The following is a 17,508-nucleotide window of genomic DNA, read 5'->3' on the forward strand; positions in this document are numbered from 1 at the left end:
GGAAGTTCCCAATGAATGTCAGGACTGGACTACACTGCACCGTGATGGAAATCCAGCCACAAAATTTCACCCAGAACATGAAACACAAGCTCTGTCCAACCTCTGTTATTATCTGGATCACAGTCAGGGTGACCTAATTGAAGCTCTCCAATACCTGAAGATAACCTAGAGAAAGATGGAAAGAGACTATTTACAAGGGCCTGGAGCAACAGGACAACAGGGAATGGCTTCACACTGATGCAGAGCAGGTTTAGATTGGATTAGGAAGAAATTCTTCCCTGTGAGGGTGCTGAGGCCCTGGCATAGGCTGCCCAGAGAAGCTGTGGCTGCCCCATCCCTGGCAGTGTCCAAGGCCAGGCTGGATGGACCTTGGAACAACCTGCGATAGTGGAAGGTGTCCCTGCCCATGGCAGGGGGTTGGCATGACATGATCTGTAAGGTCCCTTCCAACCCAAACCATTCCATGATTCCATGCCTTGGGAGCATTACAATTGTCACGTACACATTCACACCTCTCTTCCTTTGCAACATCTTCAGGGACGATTTGGCCAAAATAAGTAGAAAAGTAGTAGAAAAGTACTTTTCTGCTTTGGTAAACAGAAGTGCTGCAATACTTAACAGCCTCATATCTCAGAAGCACTCTGTGATTTCTATGGAAATAAGTGCAAATAATAAAATAATTTAGCAATCATGGAGCCAAACCTTCATACTAATAACTTTTTATGATGAATTCTTTTATGTGAAGATTAACTGTGGCCTTTGGATCCATTTTGGCTTCTTTGTTTATAAAACCTCCACTTCTACAGGGCCGATTTTGAAGCATTCACCTCTGCATACATCAGCATTAGCACTAGGTGGCAACTATGACAACACATTGCAGAAGACAAGAAAACGAGCTTGTTTTATCAAGAGTTTGAATTTAACAGGCCTCCTGATAACCAGGATTTACACTGTCGTTTGTAGCAACTTTCCACAGCAAACAGTTGGAAGATGATGAGGAATGAAGCTCGGGAAAGCAGCTGCAAATGAAAGCTGGCACATTTGTACCTTGCTAAAACCAAGATCAAAGGGCTACAGAGAAAGCCTTTCCTCTTGTCACTCCTGCAGAATGATGTGATAATCCCTACTTCTCTTCTAGCACACATCCCTGAGAACTGTGGCAGCCACTGAATAATAGGATGGGCCTGCAGCCTCAGAGTGGCGTTCCTGGACTAGCAAAGCAAGGGCTATGTGCTGACAAGTGGCTCGTGGTCACCTTGACAAAACTCTTCTTAAATGAAGAATTATTCCTGCCTGCTGAAGAGAGACATGGTTGCCCAGCTTCTCTTGAGGCTTCTGCAGCTCCATACCTGGGAGTGTAACACCCTAAACTGAAAAAATCTTGCCCAGATCTAAGGTGACTTGAACACTTCTTAAGAGCAACAGTCTCCCAAGTCTGGGACTTGTGCCCAAACTGCTTAAGGTACCTGTCACAACACATCCCAAGAAATCTGTACTCATCAATCCAGCAAATGCTTCCTAACTCTGGACTGAGCAGAAGATAGTCTCATTCACTGTTACAGGAGTCTTCGTCAGTCATTCACAAAAATGTGTGATCAAGCCTGATCTTTGCAGTAAATCAAACCCTGAACAGACACAGCCCAGGGCTGAGGACCATTTTAAAAATAACTTTCATCACAGCACATCCCAGCAGGACAGCCATGAGGCCTCAGCCAAAAGTATTATTTGCTACAAATGAACCTCTAGAAACATGGAACTGGTTTGGCAAATTTCAGATGGGTACATTAGTTTATGAATTTCGAGATTCAAAAAAGGATGGGATAACCAGGCCCAACATCCTGCCCTACTTTCTAGTCAGTGTCACTGACACTCCCTGTCCACAGAGACAACTTTGCAGTAGATTCCTTTCTTAGATAAAGCTTTGTAATTCATGCGTGGGAATGGCTTCAAACTGAAAGACAGCAAGCTAAGACTGGATATTAGGAAGAAATTCATCCTTGTGAGGATGCTGAGACTCTGCCAGAGGCTGTCCAGAGAAGCTGTGGCTGCCCCATCCCTGGAAGTGTTCAAGGACAGGCTGAAAGGGTATTGGAAAAACCTGGCCTAGTGGAAGGTGTCCCTTGGAACAAGATGATCTTTAAAGTTCCTTTCAACCCAAACCATTCTAAGATTTTCTTTGCCCATGCATCTCCTAAAATTTTCAGAACATCCCCTGTTTTTCCAATGCCATGCCAACTCTTACATTCCACATTCCAATTACAGTGCTACATCCCTTCTCAGCAACATCTGTTTTTAACAGAAAAAAAAGGCAAGACAACTGACCTAGGAGAGGCCTGTTGTCTGCACACTGTGTTATACACTGCCACCAAAAAAAACCCATCCCATTATTGACAGGAAAATTAGAGGGAAAAACAAGGTGCTTCTAGTCCCTGTGGATGGCTCCTATAAAACCAAAATAGCTCAGTGCTGTGCTCTGAAGCACAGCCTATCCCAGGAATAAGATGAGAAACAGTGGGAAAGCATTGGAAAAAATGTGTTTGCATCTAACAGCTCATGCAGCTTTTGTGGGCGGGTTTTGAAATCAGAGTGAAAGAGACAAACCATGACCATCTCCTCAAGCAACACAAGGTGAAAAAGCTGCCACCTCTGGGTGAAAGTGCGCCCTGCCAGGACTAGATTTAACACAGTTTCTCCACCATGCTGAGGCTCAACATGCACTGTAGCCATTCTCAAATGCACCTCAGAGCCTGTCCTTAATTCCCTGCTCCAGCACTCTTGGATTTATCCTATACAAATCAGCTTACAGAAGGGATGCAAAGCCACCAACTGCCCTAGCACTACCACATTAAGGAAAATAATGGGCTTAGCAACATGTCCTAAAATCTGAAGGAAGATCTAAGGACGTGTCAACTGATTCCCCTGTGCCACAGAACAATATACACATGAGACAGGTAAACATAGAAATACTTGGGCTGGAAAAGACTATAAGATAACCAAATATAGCCATTAATCTCACACTGCCAAGTCCACCACTAAAGAATGCCCCTAAGCACCATATCCATGTGGCTCTTAAATAACTCGAGGTTTGGTGACTCAACTTCTCTGGACAGTCCATGCCAGTGCTTGGTAACAATTTCCATGAAGAATGTTTACATAAAATCAAATCTGAACTTCCCTGGTGAAACCTGAGGCCATTTCCTCTCCTCTTGTCCACTGTTCCCTGGGAGTAGAGCCCGACCCCCACCTGGCTGCACCCTCCTGTCAGAGTTGTAGAGAGTGAGAAGGTCCCCCCTGAGCCTCCTTTTCTCCAGGCTTAACCCCTCCTCATGAGATTTGTGCTCCAGAACTTTCCTCAGCTCCAACCCCTTCTCTGGACACGCTCCAGCCCCTCAATGTTCATCTTGTCCTGAGGTTCCCAAGCTGCCCCAGGATCTGAGGTGCGGCCCCAGCAGTGCCCAGCACAGGGACAGTCACTGCCCTGGCCCTGCTGCCACACCACAGCTGGCACAGCCCAGGTGCCTTTGGCCTCTTGCCCCCCTGGGCTCCTGTCCAGCCTCTGTCCCCAGCACCCCCAGGGCCTTTCCCAGCTTTCCAGCCCCTCTGCCCCAGCCTGGAGCTGCAGGGGTTGGTGTGAGCCAAGGGCAGCACCCAGGACCTGGCCTTGTTGACCCTCAGACCACTGGCCTGGGCCCATGGATTCAGCCTATCCAGATCCCCCTGCAGAGCCTTTCTGCCCCCAGCAGATCCACACTCACACCTAACTGGGTGTCACCTGAGAAATGACTGAGGGTACACTCAATCCCCTTGTTCTGATCAAAGATAAAGATATTAAAGAGGAATGGCCCCAGTGCTGAGCCCTGGGGAACACCACTGGTGACCAGCCACCAGCCAGGTTTAACTCCATTCACCACCACTCTGGGTTTAGCCATTCAGCCTGGGTTTCACCCAGTTTTTTACATGCAGCTGCAGGAGAGACACAGCCCTTCACAGTGTAGCCTCTCTGCCTATCTGCTCCTCCCTTGCAGCATGAAGGGATTAACTCTGGTGCTTATTCATGGTGGGCTACAGGGGTATGAGTCAGGTCTTAAATAATCAAACTGCAACTAAAATTATGTCAAAAACAGGGGAGCTGAATGCACTTGATAGCTTGACACACAGCAGAAATGCTTTGCTACACTAATGACTTTACTCCCTGACACTTATCCACTCCAAATCAAGCAAACTGGCTCTGTCAAGTCATTTCCCAAGAAACCGAATCTCTGGGGATGAAGGTAGGGGTAAAGCACACATTCAGTGCACTGGGCCATCAGCACAAATTACACAACCTGTACATTCACATCTCAAGCCCATTAAGAAAGAGGGATTGCTCTCCTTCATGTGACAGAAGATGTCTGGGGCATCAGGATTATTTAATGGGGGCTGATGGATCTGCAATCAGGGAAATCGTCACTTTGTGAGAGCACAAAGCTCTGTGTAATGCACAGAAAGGAAGAAGCAGCTCTGCACTATTAAAGATTAATTGTGAAAATTGATTTGTTCAATTACAGAAAGAGGAATGGGGCATTATCGCTGCTCTTTCTTTCAGCCTCCAGACCTGCAGAGTTCTGAAAGGATTTTTATTACATTACTGTTCCCCTATCTGAACATTTACATAAAATAGGTAAAACGTTATAAAACCATGCAGCAGTTTAATATAAGCTGGGTTTGTTCTCATTCACAGCAAACACTGCAGCCTGCAGAAGTTGCAGTTACTGACCTTGCAGACCCTACCAGGTCAAAGGCCAGAGACCTCTCTCTTTTCCACTTTCTACAGACTCAGTTTACAAACTTCCCTCTGCTTGGGAAGAATTAGCAGAACAAATCTGGAGAGATGCCAAGCTCACATGCTTTCCCCCAAATTTTTCAACTGTCTTCTTTCCTTAATAACAAAGTTGCTCAGGAAAATGGAAAAACATTCACTTCACAAATATTTATGATAAAAGTATGTCTATGTTAAATCAAAATTACATGGCAATGGATTTTTTCCTACCACATTGACCTAACAGAAAAATAAAAGAAATTAAAGGCGTTGGAATCTTCCGCTCCAGCCTCTTGGCAGTTTGGCTACTAATCTTGCCTTAGATAGGAGAGAGATGTTGGAGAGGCTGTGGTACCTCTGTTTTTGGAGATATTCAGAATTTGTCTGGACAAAACCTCAGGCAATCTACAGTAATTTAGCCCTGCTGTGAGCAGGAGTAGTGCCACAAGGTTGCCAAAATTCTCTTCTGATACAAGTTTGTCTTGCCCTTTTGTGCTTCCTCCATAACCGCACATTCAGCTAAAGTCAGGAGTCACTGATGAAGTCAGGACCTGGGAAGCTTAGAAGGATTACTACAAATCACTTGAGAGACTCCTACCCTGGGACATTCAGAGACCTTCCAGGTGAGTAACTGAAAATGGAAATCCAGGCAAAAGTTCTGTGGAGCTGTGTCAGATCACTGCTTGTCTCCCCCAGTGCTGAGCAGTCCCTGGGATCACCTTTTTGCATCCTTACCAGTGTGAAGGAAAGATTTACTCTCATCATTTGCCATAAGCAAAATCTGGCCTCTCATTCTAGATCTTTCATCCAACATTGCTAGAAAAATTCCTTCAGGATGAGGAAAACAGGGGGGTTTGAGCAGCACTGCACTTACGGCAGAAATCAGGTTGTCTCCACTGGATCAGGATGTTCTTCCTGGCACAGGCTGCGGCATAATTAGCAATGGCAGAGCACAGGCAATCCTTGCCACTGGAGCAGGAGCAAACATCGAAGCGGCAGTTCTTCACATAAGGAGTGGGACTGACTTCATGGTGACAAAGTTCAAAGGCAGGAGACATAAGAATTGAGCAGGTATCCTCAGCATATTTGGCTAAAAAGAGAAAAAGGACATGCTCATGCTGAATCAATCAATCCAAGTGGCTTTCATGGAAAGCTAGAAGAGACATACTAAGCATTTTCTCTTCCTTTTAAAAAAGAAAAAAAAAAAAGAAAGAAAAAAAGAAAAAAACCACACAAGAATAAAACAGGATCATGCAGGTACAGATAGCACCATAGCTCATATATCATGAGCTCTACTGAAAGAATAATGTTTCACTAGTAAAGCAAATCAAGGAAAAGCAATGCTTTTATATTCTGTTAGCACTATTTCTGATGCTCTAATTCCTTTTACAGGGCCTTTGCTTTCTGCTGCCTTTTTATATTTGCAAAATTAAGCTAATTTTTGTTTTTGATTTTCACAACATATTACATTTTCCTTAGGAAGCCTGCATCAACACAAGTCTCTGTGTGCTGGGTTTTTTTGTTTCTGTTGTTTATTGGGTTTTTAAAAACATATATTACAGCCACCCTGGTGGTAATGTAAGCAAAATTAGCTTCTTCTCTTTTTCTTTGTTTTCCTTTTTTTTTTTTTTATGTAAATGCAAGATCACCATTTGCTGCACCCATTGATTTTGGATAGAGTTCAGTACCTAAACGAGGATTGAGATTACAGGGGTCACTGTCTTGTTTTAACAAGTCCTGGCAGTCTGCATTGAGCTTCCAGGAGTTTCCAAAGTCTTCCAGAAGGGATTCCACCATGCCAGAAGGCGTAAGAAAATCATCCCCTTGGTTTCCATTGTAATTTCCACACAGCCCACACATTCTTTCAGAGTAGACTGGAGACACCTAAGGAACACAACATTAGCCTGGTCATCTTCCAGAACAGGTTACCACCGTAGAGCAAGATTTTTTTTTTAAGGAATGAACCATGGACAATTTTATATTCAAGAAAATTCTCAAACATACATCAAAATACTACAGACACAATGCCACTGTACTGTATTTTCAAACTTCTAACAAAAATGCTACTATTAGTAGCAGCAGGACAATTTTTGCACAGTACAGTGAATTTCAGAGGTATAAGAGAAAAAGTGACTGTGACTAAGAGAAAAATAGCTTATTTTTATGCCTTGATCAGCAGTCCAGTTTAGTCTTTCCCTATTCTCCCCCTTCCTTCATATAAATAAGCAGGGCAACAGTGGGGGTTGCATTTTTTTAATGTAATTCCCATGGGAATTTGGGGAAAGAGACTGCATCTGAGAGCATTTCACATTTTAAAGGAAAATTAGAAGGAAATTTAAACTGGCTGTTTTATCACAAAATTGAGGCAATATTGGAGATATGTCCCTCAACACTGAGGACTCTGGATAAAAGGATATAAACTAATACCCCTAAAGCTACCCCACATCAGAGATGCCCTCCTGCCCAGAGGAATTTCGGGCACACTAAAAGCAGAATTTCCAACAACCCACAGAGCAGATGCACTTTTCACCCTGTTTTATTCCTGCTGCAAATCAAGGGGCAGCTGAAAGGTGACCCTAAACCAAGAGGTAAACAGGGAGAAATCTCCTAAGCAACATCTGCATCACAAAGGCACCAATACCTTTTATTTTAGTAGGAACTGTCGGTTTCTGTTAGGAGTAAAGCTCTGGTACATTACAAACACTATCAACTACTCAGGAGCTTTGATGCTACATTAGCCCTCGGTTTCCCTGTAGTAGACTGCTGGTTTAGGCAGGCTTGCAGGAGTAACCAGCAAAACAAACAAAAAAAAGTTAGAAAAATCCACATTTTTAAAGAAAACTGTTTTTCTGTATAAATAAAAATAAAAAGTATCCTCCCAAATATAACCTAATACTACCCAGCAATCAAACACAGGGGTCAAGAGAATAAACATGGAGCATCAAAAAGAACAATTAGAGGACAAATATTCTTACTACTAAGATTATTTCTACCCTTTCATGTACTCTGCAGATGGAGCAATGACTCACACAAGTACAAATTGTGGTGTATTTTGGAGTGGAAGCTCAAATCACAAATATCAGGCAGTCACAGAAAGGGGAGCCTCCTTGAGGAACACAGAAAGAATTTTTGCCAGAACAAGGTAATGGAAGTGTATCACTTCCTCCAATTGTCAGCAATACATGGCAACAGGTCAGTCTACAAATCCAGGATAAAATAACTCTCCAAAATGCTTTAGATGCCCAGCAAGGGAAGGAGCAGACAACTGGAGAAACTTCCACTGCTCTTATGACTATCTGGAGCAGAAAATTAGGTTTGTTTTCAGTGGGACAGCTTTGCCAGGTTATATGGATCTATGATCACGGAGAAAAATACTTTAAATACTGAAGAAAGACAAAACTCCTGAGATGTGCAAAGGGACAGAAGTGAATTATTCTAAGTCCTAAAAGAACTTTTATGGCCCTCAGAGCACAGAGATACAGGTTAAATTAAAACAACCACCACAAACCCAGATACTTGCTAAAATTATTCCAGACCTTTCTTATCTGTTTTCTTTTCAACTCTTGAACTCAGTTCTGAACTGGCTTTCATAACCCTTTGTGCTGTGCCAGACACGACATTTAAGCCAGATTTTGGGGCAGGCAAAGAGAATGCAAAAGCAATGCCATAGTTCAAGGAGGGCAATGTTTAACACTTGGCAGAAAATCCCAGAAAAACTGGTTTTCTTGGCAAAACTCCTCTCTGTGAGCAGAACCCTACTACAAGGGAGTCCATAGGCAGCAGGGCTGTGGTTACAGCTTCTTTACAGATCATTTTTGTTAAACCTGGCTTGGGTATTTCTACACTCTTCTGTGTCTATAGCACTGACAAAACCTAATTGTTAATCAAGGCTGACTTCAAACATTCCTCACAGTAGAAGGAGCACACAACACATCTTCTATGAGCTGATTTCTATTTCCTGGAAATTATGAGTAACTGTGTCCCTGGAGGCCTTTTCTTCCCTTATTTTAAGTCGTTCACATCCGTTGTTTTAGACAGGGCAGTCAAAGCAAATAAAAACAAAACTCCAGTTTGGAGGGTATCTGCTGAACGAAACACAAAACTGTTTGTGGCTTATAACAGCTGTCATTGCATGCACACACACACAAAAAAAAAAAATTCTACCAAGCTGCTGTAAGATGAAGTGTTTGTTTCTGGAATACAAAAGGACCTGTATATCCCTCTGGGGGTAGCAAAAGAGAAAGGAATTTCTAACATGCAACACAAAGCAATTTCTGACTTTAGACAAGAAAATCTTTGTACATATTTGGGTGGAATGACTGAGGGGGCAAACATGCAGAAATAAAACAGACAGAAAAACTACCTTCACTAGGAGTTCTCCATGACCATCCCAGTCAATCTGCAGATCTTCCCCATAGGTGAGGCGAACTGAACTCCTCACCATGTGCTGGACACGGAGAGCACCTGAAAGCAACCACAGGGTGCTAGTGAGCTTTTACAAGATGTAGTGACACTACAAGAGGGAATGGCTTCACACTGACACAGAGTAGGTTTAGATTGGATATTGGGAATAAATTCTTTCCTGTGAGGGTGGGGAGGCCCTGGCACAGGTTGCCCAGAGAAGTTGTAGCTCTGTCATCCCTGGAAGTGGCTCTAGGCCAGGATGGATGAGGCTCTGAGCAGCCTGGGATAGTGGAAGGTGTCCCTGCCCATGGCAGGGGTGTTTGGAACAAGATGATATTTAAGGTCCAAAGCAAATCATTCTGTTGATTCCATGATTTCAAGCTTCTGCTTGAAAAATAGTAACTTCAAAAAGAATAGACTAACAGTGGTTTTCACAAATATCACAACTGCAGACCAGCTTAATTCTTCTGATTTTAGAGAAGCCAAGTCAAGATGTGCCAGTTGCACGGAGAGAAGCTGAAATGACAGAACTTCTAGAAGAAACTGCAAGTGAGAGTTTGGCATTGAAAACATTCTTTGACTGAGCTGGCCTAAGGCATGTCTGAAACCACTACTTTATAGGAGTGGTTAGAAGCCACTAAGAAATAGGAGCCTTTCAGTGTCTGGTCAGAGTCAGCCTGTGTGAACACACCTTGCAGCAAAGGGATATGTATGTCCTGTCCATTCAGCGAAACTCCTCCTCCGTGTTTCATTTTAATTATGCTGTTGTCCATATCCCGGATCCGGACAGAAGCTGAGCGAGTGCACACGGCATCAGGATCATCTGCACACTGCAGAGAAGGGAAAATCTGCCTCAAACATCAAGTTTTCACTTTCTTGGAGACTTAGTCCCAGAAGACATTTTGACATCTAATTTGAGAGGTGCTGAGTGTCACACTGATTTTATAGATCTGGTTTCTGCATCCCACAACAGCAGGCTGGTAGCCTTCCCTCCATTATCCCAGTAATCACACATCAGGGCTGAGTTCCCTTTCTCAGAACTTGGAAAGGATCTGTGGGTGTTCAACCGGACCCCTGGGAGTGACCCACAGTAGTTACCAGGCCCACAGCCGTGGCAGGGGCAGGAAGGCCACCTGACCCACACAGCCTGGGAAACAGCAACGCAGCTCACACTACCTGAGACTCCTGGGGTGTTTATTTTCCTGGCTGTGGGATATCCAGATGAGGAACAGGGATTGTGCGGGCCCAACGTCACCTCCCTGGTTTCGAAAGGGAAGTTTCAGTGGAAACTTGTCCTACAGGTTCCCAAGCACCAATGACCTCAGAGCTGCACTATCAGAGCTCTCTAATGCAGGAGACAGATGTAAATGGTGCTGAGAACTGCCACAGCCCATTTCTCCAAAGCCTGCAACTTACCTGGTGCTGCAGGACACTCCCCTTCCCTCCTGTCAGTCTCCTGTCTCCATTGCACCTCTCCCTGCGCTTCAGTTCCTCTGTCCCCATCCCTTTCTTCCCCTCTGCTTCCTTCAGGGTCCTTTTCAGTCTCCAGATTTGGTCACCTTTTCCCAAGCACAACTGGTCAATTGTTTCATGACTGTTAACCTCCCTGTGACAACCCCTTTCAGAGTCTCCAGCCCTCCCTGCACTAGCCTGGCTCACTTTCCTGCCACTCTGCAGTTGCCTCTCACACATCCATCAGGGGAGGCAGTAAAGAAAGCCAGGAGCTGCTGTCTGAGTACAAAAAATTACTAGCCAATCTGACTAAATGGGAAGTGACTCAAGACACTGCTCTGCCAGTGTGCTCTCCTTGGTGTCCAAGGAAATGTCCTTTCCCCACAGGCATTAGGGAGGCACCAGCAGCCAGAGTGGTTCACAAGGGGTGCATCCTTGCCTCTGTTTGTTTGCTCAGCTGGCAAAGAGTCGGTGAGAGCCTGTTCTCCAAAGCTCATCACAAGTCTCCATCCCCAGGCAGGCTCCTGGGAATGGTGGTAAGGAGAAGTAAAACATTTATTAACTAAGGAGAAAGACTGCATCTGCTATTTAAACTAATAGGAAAATTACTTCTGCTGGCCTGTGCATCTGCAATTCATGTCACAGTCCCACAGCCCTGCCCTCCCTCTCAAGAGCGTGCATAGAGCCACCAGCCAAGGCTGCTGTTACCTGCACTGTCTCGATGATCACAGAGAAGGAATTTTCCACACAATCCTTGGCAAATAAGTACTGGCAAATCCCACTGAAGGTGAAATACTTGTTGTCAAAGCTTTTGAAATGGGACTGGCCAGTGACAGAGCATTCCCCTGGAAAAAGCAAAAAGTCATTAATCATCCCAGTGCCAGTTGTGAGCAAAATCCTGCTCAGCCTCCACAAGCCTCTGAGGGGGAAGAACAGCTCTGGTGCAATAGGTTGTACAAGGCCCAAGCTCCCCACAGACCAGAACACACCAGCAAGATCTTTATCTCACTCTTTATTTCTGTAAGGCACTGCCAGTAGTAACAGAGGAACCAACAACAGCTGGGGAACACAGAACAAATTGCAGTCAAGAGCTGAAATTTGTGTGTATGGAAAAGTCTGTATTCTTTTGTTGGGATGCCTTGAATATTAGTAAGTAGTTTTAACATAAAATAGCTTATGAGAATGAAGAGCTGGAAGATCATTTCTATGGGAACCCTTCTAGGCATAGAATTTATGTTGGTCTTTACCCTGAACATCATCTCAACTAACAGAAAGTTAAAAATAATTCTATAGTAACAATAGCTACATCTAAAGTCCTCACAGGATAATGTGAAAGCCTGGCTTGACCACCTTTCTACTAGAAAAAGGACCTGTTTGAATGTATCAACATTTGAAGGTGTTTTGGTAAGTTGTGGCCTTTCGTTTCCAGAAAGGTGGTATCCAGATACCACAGCTGGGATTTAGTACCCCATCATGCAAACACACAGGAGGCTCCAACTCCACAGAGCTTGCAGAGAAAATCTTCCATATGAGACCATCACACTTAGAGATGATCCCATGGCAAACAAGGTGGGCAGCCACTTCCTCATCTAGAACAAAATTCAGGTGCTGGGCCTACACTGGCCATCACCAGCCAAAGGTTGGAGAAAGGTTAAATGTTACAAGCTGGAAGGTGAGCTCCATGAGTTATTCTGTCTACACTGTTTTTGAGTCCCACAGAAGATCTATCTAATGTACATCATGGGGAAATTTCCCTCTTCAGCCTATTATTTAGTGTTTACTATCTTAAACCAGCTGGTGCTAAAGCAGAGATCCTGAGGATTCTCAGCCTTGCACAGCTCTGATTCACCCCTAAGAGAAGTCCAGCACCCCCTCGATGTTCACCATCCTTTGGAGTTTGACTTCCAGGGCATTCTCTGCAACAAGGAAACAAGAGGACAGATTTGTAGCAGATAACTGAGGACTGCTATCCAAGACAAGTCCCAGCCTTTGGCATTGCTCCTGAAAGGGAAATTTCTTTTCTGTGGCCAAGTCTTTTCCTATGGGTCCCTCTATCTATTCCATTTGATATAATGCATCCCACGAAATTTCCTGAAACCTTCTGCCTTCATAATTATTTGCATTATGATATCAGCTTGAAAACCTCTTGGTAGTGCCAGCCAGCTTCAGCTGTGGATTCACCTTATCACCAAACTTACAGCTGGGCAATTCATTCCCACAATATGAAAACAATGTTTCATGGCAAAAAAGTTAGTCAAAAGGAAAACAGAACTACCTAGAGTTTATATGAGTAACTATATAAATTTTCTGGATATATGATTTTAGAAATATTTGGGGTAACTAACCAACAATGAAAATATGCTGCAGTATTACTTCAAGCAGAGACAAACAGCACAGGTTACTATATAAATTTGGCTACTCTGGGAGACTTTGCTGCCCTCCCATACTGTCTCAGTACAATTTATAGAGTTTTTAGCAGGCACATGTACAACAGCTGTAGGTATACAATATTCAGTCTTGAACAAGCCTAGCAGAAAACTGATTTAGATATATTTGCAGAAGGTACAAAAATAAGCTGCCTTTCTTTTCCACTTCTGCTCATTTGGGTCAGCTTCCCAATTCAGAAAAAGGCTGCAATGCTATATTGCCTCTTGCACAGAGCTGGATATCAACATCTGTTTGCAAGCCTCAATACCACTTTTATCTTCACTTTTATAATCACTATGAAGAAAATGCGGCTGGAGTTAAGGATAAAAATATGGCCCAGGGAGTATTCATCACAGCCTGGACAGTAAGGCAATTAAAACCTATAACCTAAGGGAAAACTGAAGTTAGAAAGGCACCTATTTCTTGTTTGTAATCATGCTGCTGCCCATTAGCTTAAAGATGTAATGAATCGGCCTGGGCTGTGTCCTTGAGGCTCTGTTTTAGCCAATGAGATTCTCTGCACTTGGAGAGATCTCTAATGAACAAGCACAAAGGATGGCTCACTAAAAATGCCATCTCCATTTTGAATATTTGCATACACCACCCCCCATCCTCTTCTTTAAGTGTTGATACTTTGGTGGAAGTGTTCTTTTGGTCTAAAGCAGGAGGAAACAGAGCATTGATGGGTCAGGCTAGTTTCATGTTACTAGAAAAAGACAGACTTTTTTAAGACTGTTGCAATTCCCTTAATTTACGAGGGTTGCGCATCTTAACATGTGCATCTGAACATGAGGGTCTCATCTTAAAAAAACACTGAAGCCCCCAGATCGGATCTTTTCCTGTCCAGCCATAACCCCGGTCTGCATCTGCAGAGCTGCCTCTCCAATCTGCCAGTACCCATGGAAGGCAGGGAAGCCACTTTCTCCCTGGGGCTGTAGCTCTTCTACCCACAATATGACCATGAGGGAATTGTCATGGTCAATAAGGTACAATGAGGAATTGTACATGGTCAAAGAAAGCTAGGAGTGTTCCTCTATCTCTACTTCCTCTGGAAGCCAATTCTCAGAACATACAGACTCTTATAATTGGCAAACTAAGTAATCAAAGCAGGAACTGTCCTTCCAACCAAACAGGATTTTTCATTGCTACACATAAACCATACAGGGAAATGTCTGACTTGTCTCAGGAGAAGAACTTAAAAGTAGGATCCCAACTGGATTGTACTGGAGAAAGCAAGGAAGAGGAAAGATTTGCTTTTTTGGGTGAAAAAAAATATAAGTGGGGCATGAGTGGGAGTGATGTAGGCAAGGCTTACTTATCAAAACCTGAAAAGAGTAAAGTCAACATACCTGGGCATTCCCTATTGCTGCAGATCCATGTGCCACGTCGACAAATGCTAGGAAAGAGATAGTAGCAAGTCAGGCAAGAGCACATGAATATAAATCTTCTGTTGTGCATTTTTTCCAAAAAAACTGAAAATGTCCCAAGTTAGACCAGTCCCCAACATCCCTTCCATCTCCTATAACCTCATTTCTTAATGTATTCATCCCTTCTTCCCATCATTTGACAGCAACTCCTGGTAATATGAATGGGTGTGGTTGCAGAACTCAAGGACTTCAGTTTTTCCCTGCCAAAGCTCTGTGTTTAACAGAGTTTTCAGATAAATTCCACTGATGAGGAATGAGTTCAATGCAATTCTCAAGGTATATCTATCAATACAACAGAATCACAGAGAAAAAAATGTTTGAAGGGACTTCTAGAAAAACCATTTACTACAATCCCAAATCAGAGAAAGTAATGACAAAGCTGGATCAAGTGGGCGAGGACCTTGCCCATTTGAGAAATATCCAAGATAAGGTCCCACAGCCTCTCTGAGCAGCTGTTCCAGTACAGCACTGGGGAAAAGAGAAGAATTTTCCTTTGTGTCAAAACAGAATTTCCTTTGCAGCTTGTGTCCATTGCTTCATAACATTTTGCTGTTTGCCTCTGGGAAGAGTTTGGCCCCAATTTTAGGCAGAGAAAGTTCCCTCATTAGCCCTTAAACAAATCTATTTCCCTTTTCTTCTTCTTATGTCAAACTCCACTGCTGTGATCTCCTCCAGTGTCTTCCACAAGCCTCTCTGCACTCCTTGTTTCAAGAGCTACTATATTCTTCTCATCCCTTTAATTATCCCAGCCCTTGAAAACCATTTGTGGGGAGGAAGATTATTGAGGATATTAAATGCAGAGTCACTGGAATGACGTTCTCCACAGCAGCATCAAGTTTGAATAACAGGAAGCAATAACAAAACACAAGCAATAAAAAACCCAGCCTGTCAGGCTACACTCATCTCCCAAGAGCACCAAAGTAGAACAATGTGGCCAAGCTCAAAGATGCAGAGGACTCCAGGAAAAAAGACAAAATGCTAATGTCATGGTTATGATTTGCAGTCTGGGACATGTGGTGCAGGTAATGAAAAGCTTCTGATTAACAGGGATGATGCACAGACCACCTCTCTTCTGCATATCATGGTCTTCACTGAGTCCTCCTTCTGTGCTTTAACTGGAAGCCTCTGAGGAAAGAGCTGTCTGAACTCTTTGCACAAATATGTCCACACTGAACACAAAACCATATCAGGAATATGTGACTAATTCCTCTTCCTTTCTTTGAAGCACTGGTTTTCCTCTCCAGTCTGGTACTCAGGAGTAACATTCCAAAGAAAAATCATGAGCCATGCTAGGAAGACTCATTAGCCCTGTGACAAGTTCCAAGGACATGCCTTAGCCTAACTCCTCTTGGAAAGAAATGGGGTTTAGAGGTTAAATACATGTAGGAAATCAAAACAAAAGACACCACCGCTGACACTGCCCAGACATAGGAACCTGCTGGTCTGTCTTATCCACAGGAAACAGGTAGTTCTCTGCTCTTTGAAGGAGTGTGACCTTCATGTTGTTCTATCAGATCAAATATCCCTTTAAAAACAGAGCTGATTTTGCCTTTGTGAACAGCTCACTTCTTGGAAGGGGCTGGAAATTCCAATAAAAGAGCAAGTCCTTTGCCAGTGAAAGGAAATTTTTTAAAGGCAGAGAGATTTCTAGAAAGATATTGCAAAAGAGTCACAGACTAGTGTGCAGTACTTATCTACAGCAACAACACCGGAGCAGTACAGGGTTTACCATGAGTTGCAGTCCTGGGAGATGGTGAAGCCAGAAGGATAATGTTTTCCAGAGTAGATGCAGGAGCAGTCAGAGCTTTCAATGCAGCGTTCACCATCAAGGAGCAGCCTCTCTAGATAGGTCAGGTAGCGTCAGACACCCATGTCACACACACAGAGACAGAAACATAAATACAATTATATTTTCTTGCTCTTCATATGCTTTGCCAAGTCTTCATATGCATTATTATCCATACTTAGTCACAGATTGCAATAAAAAGGAATGAGGCTTCCCAAAAAGCCTCACAGGGGCAGGTGTCTGCTTTCCTTCTGGTGCTGCCTCTCCCTCGGACGTGCTGAACAAAGCATTCCTGGTGCTCCCAGAAAAGCTCTTTGCTTAGTACATCCTCGGGTCCAGAACACATGTTGGGGCATAGAGCAATCAAACACAGGGAGCACAATCAAAGAGCTGGTCTGGGACCTGACTGTTGGAAAAACCATGAACTTCACTGGCTGCAGTAAAGGGTGTCCACACAGGCCTTGTATTTGTCATAAAAGAACCAAAGATGAGGCAAAGTGGGGAATGAAGAAACAAATTTGGACACCATGTAAATCTAGCAGAGAGAGACTGAGAGAAAGAAGCCACTTCTGAACTTCTGCAGAAGCAAAAAAAAAAAAGGTCCAACTTCCCAACTTGGGTACAGCCGCTGAGCATTTAACACAACTATATTTACCTGTTCTGTAGAGAGAGTTCTTTATCCTCCAAATATAAACAGATACACAAAAGAGTTACAAGACTTCTAAGGTGGAAATTTGTCCTTGTTTCTATTGCTAGTTTTTAGTGTTTTCTATTCAATCTCTGTATTGAGAGATAGCTGATATTCCTCCCATTTTCAAAAGAGCTGCTGTAGCAAAACATTTTTTTTCTTGGACACCCCTCTTCCTTCTCTTTGAGGGACTCCTTCCTCTTGCCTGCAGACATTCTGGCTCTTTTCCCTGGCAACAGCAGTCATCACTGACAACAAGACCCAGGTAAGTCTCCTTTCTCCTATTTTTCCCATAGAGCTGCATGGAAAGATCTTTGCTGATGAGAAAATCCTTCCAGTGAGAGAGAATCACAACAAAATCTGAGTATTTTAGAGTGCTGTGGTTCTCCAGACAGCAAAAGAAAAGAGAATGCCTGCCTTTTTTCCTGGCAAGAGTAACTCCATTTACAACAATTAATGTAACCATGAGAGGCATTTAATGGAGGAGGGGGAGGGGAAAAAAAAAATAATAAAAAAAAATAAAATA

At 43.4% G+C, this 17,508-nt stretch overlaps 1 protein-coding gene across 1 annotated transcript in view; it reads right to left on the reverse strand.

The window, feature by feature from the left end:
• Positions 1–17,508, reverse strand: part of VWF (von Willebrand factor) — a 127,200-nt gene that overhangs the window by 80,003 nt on the left and 29,689 nt on the right. The window contains exons 9-15 of the mRNA XM_015628568.3: positions 16,238–16,349; positions 14,431–14,477; positions 11,363–11,499; positions 9,894–10,032; positions 9,162–9,262; positions 6,487–6,682; positions 5,673–5,888 (exon numbers count right to left, since the gene is read on the reverse strand). Coding sequence (XP_015484054.1) covers positions 5,673–5,888; positions 6,487–6,682; positions 9,162–9,262; positions 9,894–10,032; positions 11,363–11,499; positions 14,431–14,477; positions 16,238–16,349 — 948 coding nt within the window. The remainder of the gene's footprint in view (positions 1–5,672; positions 5,889–6,486; positions 6,683–9,161; positions 9,263–9,893; positions 10,033–11,362; positions 11,500–14,430; positions 14,478–16,237; positions 16,350–17,508) is intronic.

The sequence above is a fragment of the Parus major genome, chromosome 1A (assembly GCF_001522545.3).
Source record: "Parus major isolate Abel chromosome 1A, Parus_major1.1, whole genome shotgun sequence".
Taxonomy (NCBI): Eukaryota; Metazoa; Chordata; class Aves; order Passeriformes; family Paridae; genus Parus; species Parus major.